Source organism: Hippoglossus hippoglossus, chromosome 12 (genome assembly GCF_009819705.1).
Source record: "Hippoglossus hippoglossus isolate fHipHip1 chromosome 12, fHipHip1.pri, whole genome shotgun sequence".
In the NCBI taxonomy this organism is placed as follows: domain Eukaryota; kingdom Metazoa; phylum Chordata; class Actinopteri; order Pleuronectiformes; family Pleuronectidae; genus Hippoglossus; species Hippoglossus hippoglossus.
Genome location: NC_047162.1, coordinates 78,461 through 83,145, shown reverse-complemented (window position 1 = coordinate 83,145; position 4,685 = coordinate 78,461). Strand labels below are relative to the sequence as shown.

The 4,685-nt window shown below is 37.9% G+C and overlaps 1 protein-coding gene across 1 annotated transcript; it reads left to right on the top strand.

The window, feature by feature from the left end:
- The first annotated feature begins 1,668 nt into the window (after positions 1–1,668).
- sdhaf4 (succinate dehydrogenase complex assembly factor 4) lies at positions 1,669–4,685 on the top strand. The gene is made up of 3 exons (XM_034602887.1): positions 1,669–1,832; positions 3,837–3,950; positions 4,255–4,685. Exons 1-3 carry the CDS (start codon positions 1,763–1,765, stop codon positions 4,362–4,364), a joined length of 294 nt encoding a protein of 97 aa, XP_034458778.1. The 5' UTR covers positions 1,669–1,762; the 3' UTR covers positions 4,365–4,685.

The window sequence follows — 4,685 nt, the reverse complement described above, 5'->3', positions numbered from 1 at the left end:
TTCAGTTTGTTATTGGATTAAATCAATGGCTCTGTTTGTTTTGAGGAGAATTTAGCTCCTGAACCACAAGCCCTGAGGACAACAACTCCCATGATCCCACTCTACTTCACACTGTGGCTAGCTGCATCTATTTTTAAACTTTATTTTATTTAAAGATTCCTAACGGCAGAAAATTTCCTGTTTACTGTGTTGACTGAAAACCAAGATTATCGTTTCTATGAAACTATTATCTTTCCTAAAACAAAACCTTGATTATGATGATGTCGGATCGGAATGAGGCTGTGTGGCTGAGGGGTAGAGCGGTTGTCCTCGATCCCAGTCTTCCTCATCTGCAAAACAAAGTGTCCTTGGGCAAGATGCTGAGCCCTGAATTGCCCCTCATAGAAAAAAAAGTGCTGCTAATAGATGCACTGTATGAATGTGTGTGTGAATGGGTGAATGTAAAACTGTACTGTAAAGAGCTTTGAGTGGTCATCAAGACTAGAAAAGTGCCATATAAATACAAAACCATTTACCATTTACCATTCACAGCTTCATATGAGATAATTTTTTCCTCTTAACAGGTTGGCCTTGCCCCCAACTTCTTAGGGAAACAGCAAGTCAGCAATATGAATTCACCACGTCTTCACCCACGTTCAAAACCAATCTGGTAACCAATATTTAAGCCTTCTTTTGCTCAGCTTTAAATTAAAAGACTTGTATTTAATCACCCTATCAAATAAAAATGAGTAACAAGTAAACAAGTAAACAAGGAAAGGAGACTATTTGGATTTTCTGAACGCAGCCCAGTAGACCTGGGCAAAGAGATAGAGAGCAAGCAGGAAGCCACAGAGGAGAGAGCTATAGCTGTTTCGACAGGAGTATGTGTATACGATACAAAATTATTTCTGTGCAAGTTTGTGTGATATTATGTACAGTTTATTGTTCATCAATCATTATTCATCAATTATTCAAGATTTATAATTGACCAAATAGAACTCATTTGAAGCTTGTATTTGCGATGGTAAGGCACATTGGATTTGACCCCTTGTACTTTTTGTTTCATGTTAACACTATTGATATTTGTACAAACTTGCACATGCTATTTTACAGCATGTGTGTTTTTTTCGCGTCACATGATCGAATAAGATCATATTGTATCTTTGCGCTATGGTGTAATTGTTTGGAGAGCTGCACTCCCAATTTACAGATTGATCTCGCCAGTTGCTTCCTTTAATGCCTACTTGTTATTGTTATGTCAAACCATTTTATGCACTTTCACACCACCAAACTGTGGGCTGTAGAATAATGCCCTCATATGTTGCTAAATAGGTTTTTTGCAAATATATTGTATATGCAATGTTTCTGCCTTGTTTATTAATTTGTGCTCCCTTCTCTGTTTTCTGATTTTCTTTCCTCTACTTTCTCATTCCCTCCCTTGTAGCCTAGTTCTGTTTCAGGGGCAAACGAGATAAACTAGATCTGGGAAATAGTAGGAGATATTGTAATGGAATTCCCCCTCTTTTTTCTTTCATTTTGTCTTGGTTTTCATACTCTCTCCCTCGCGTTGTCTTCTGGCTCCCTTATAGATGAATTTGTGGTATGTGGTCTGATATTTGCAGTGCTTTGTCCCCCTCTACTGGCGTCTAATAAATACGGCACTACACTTTCCGTCGCTTGGTGATGATGAAAATTGCGTGGATGAAGTACGACAATCAACAACAGCATACTTTTGTACTGGGTCAGAGAGGAGTTGTTTGTGACAGCTACAGACAACTCTGTCATGTCGCGCCTCTACACTTCAGCCGGAAGACACATCGTCTCAGTGGGCCTAACGGTGGACGGGTGGACAGGTTAGCTAAACGGGCCTCGGTCTCTTCCTGAGTTTAATTATTTCATTCATTATTACGTCTGCATGTTCAAGCCCTTGTTTAAGTGACCGTTACCACGATGTCTTCATATCTGACACGACTGTTTGTTGTCTTCGACTTCACTCGCCCCTCGTTATTTACCGCGGTGAAGTGACTTTTACTTCAGGACCAACAATAAATTCCTGTCTATTTCAGATTTGGTCGCAGATTCGTAATTTTTTACAAAGCGCCTGTGTCAGAAGTGTGGTGGTATACTGAAGGTCTTGCTGAAATAAACATCAACAAATACACATTACGAGTTGATATAACATGTCCGTGTCAACATCAGCTTTAGATAACAATATAAATCAAAGGGTAGAAAAATAAATATTGTATAAAAAACTTGAGAGGGATTCGAAACGACATGGCGAAACAGTATTAATTCCGAGACTGATGACGATGTCATTACGCGACCGAGCCGCTGATCTTTTTTATTGAAAACTTGAATCTTACAAATATCAAGGCATTGAAACCATGGTAAATACAACCAAATAACAAGGCACATTATGCACAAATGAAATTACATAAAATAACATTTAAAATAATTAAGAAAAAGTCAATGAGTAAATACATAAATTCCAAATTAAGTTATTTTTTAGTTCCACTAGAGGTCCTCATATATTTTAAGGTCTTCATAAGCTCTGAGAAGAGACTTTGCATGTTTCACCTCCATTATTTTTAAGGCACTGAGATGATTGTCCATCAGGTCCCTTCTGAACACAGAGAAGATGGGTTTCATTTTTCCTCCATTTAGATGTTTCGATGAAAATTCTTGTCAGGAGAATCAGGTTGTAAACCATCAGGCCACTCTTAATGTCTCCCGAGCCGATACCAAACACAATGTTTTCTCTTGAGAGGGCAGCTGGATTTTAGTTGACAGCCAGTCTTGTAAGTCTTCCCAGAATGTAACAGAATACATGCAATCGGAAAAACAGATGATCAGTACTTTCAATTCCAGTGTCACAAAAGCTGCAGTTATTGTGATCAATTTTAAATCTCACTCTTAGCAATTCATTGGATGATAGTGCCTGTTTGTGAAATAAGGACAGTTTATTTGATTGATGTATTTTATGAATTTATTGGGTATTGCCATTGAATACGCGGGGTAAATGCACCTTGCTAAGGATTCCATTTTGATTAGGTATTTTCTTCCAGAAACAGTCAAGTCTCTTTGTAGCGACATATTCAGTTTGGACTTTATTTCAAGAATTTTGTTTTGTATGTTTAAGGTTACTCTGACTGTTTTTACATGAATTCCCAGATATTTTACAGATGACTTGATGGGGATGTTGTAAACCTCTGTGAGGTTGCAATCATGTATATCCATTAATTCACATTTGTTGCAATTCATGGTTAAACCTGATGCTTTAAAGAACATCTATAAAATCAAAACCTTGGGGATTTGTTCTACTCTGTTCTACAGAGGATAGTGGTGTCATCAGCTAGTTGACTTATGATAATTTGTTCATCAAAAACATTATTTTTGAGTGTCAGAATTTTTTTATATGAATTGCCAAAATTTCTGCTGCCAGAATAAATACAAACGGGGAAATGTTGCATCCTTCTTTGACTCGTCTATTAATGGAGAAATGAGGAGATGTACTCTGAGCTAGATTGATCATCACTTGCTTCGTTATTACAGGCCTCTGTAAACCCAGATTTCATCAAAATAACATAATTTGTTTTTTGCTGACAGAAATGGCGTACACAATTATTTGAATAAAGAGTGGGGAAGTAAGATCTGATCACAGGGGACACATTCAGGATGCATTTTAATGTCAGGTGCGAACATGCGTACTTAATGCTGCCCGCTTGTGATCAGATCTCAAGGTGGATGTTAATACCAGGTCTGAACAGGACCCAAGTGAAAGTCCTGTGATCCTGTCCATTATTCAACCTTAAACTAATATCACGGCTGTCTCTTTTCTCTAAATGTCTTATTCTCAGGTTGTTCACGAGCAGCCAGCGGAGCAGTGATGGACAAAGAGCCACTGAAAAAAGCTAAAACGCCAAAGGGTCGGTTTGACAGCCCAGAAGACAAAAGCAAAGATGTTCTGGAAAGTGAGGACAATGCAACATTAGACAATTTCTATAGTTTGGACACAAACTGCACACAAATTTTGTGAGAACAATGCTCTTGATTAGTTTGTCGATATTAGTAAAAGCAAAAACATCAGTTATTGTTACTGGACCTAAAATACCATCTCTAATAAAAATATGATCAGTGTGTCTGATCAGAAAGCATATTACGTTGACATCATCCATTGGATAAACATGAGCTGTTAATTTTTAGAGTAAATGCACATGTAAACTAAAGCAGTATCTTTTAGTCAGTCTGGTTGTTTTGTATCTTATTTTTCTCCAGAGTTCCCAGGCGATGTTAACCCTTTAACCAAGGAGAAGGGGGGCCCTCGGGGTCCAGAACCCACCCGTTATGGAGACTGGGAAAGAAAAGGCCGCTGTGTGGACTTCTAATGCATTATTGATAAATCTGATGTGTCACATCTGCATTATGAATATGTAGAGTCAGTGACACTTCTTAAATCATTGGTTGTTTTTGCCAGAAGTCAGTGTTGGAAGACTACAGAATGTAAGAAGACACACACTGTTTCTGCCTATCACTGTATTCATACTTCTAAACATACATGACGGCCAAAACAAATGTTTTACACAGCGTGTTAAGTGTGCCCTTGCAGTTAATGTAAAATATCATCTTAAATCTGATATATGATTGTTGTATTATTGCAGGTGAGTGTGAACTGGTCCTGTGTTGATCAATAAAAGGAAATGTGAGTC

Bases quoted from the DNA above. Each gene is read 5' to 3' on its own strand.
- sdhaf4 (XM_034602887.1), top strand. From the start codon at position 1,763: ATGTCGCGCCTCTACACTTCAGCCGGAAGACACATCGTCTCAGTGGGC. The intron at 1,833-3,836 runs GTTAGCTAAACG...TCTTATTCTCAG, and splicing joins AACGGTGGACGGGTGGACAG to GTTGTTCACGAGCAGCCAGC. The intron at 3,951-4,254 runs GTGAGGACAATG...ATTTTTCTCCAG, and splicing joins AAGCAAAGATGTTCTGGAAA to AGTTCCCAGGCGATGTTAAC.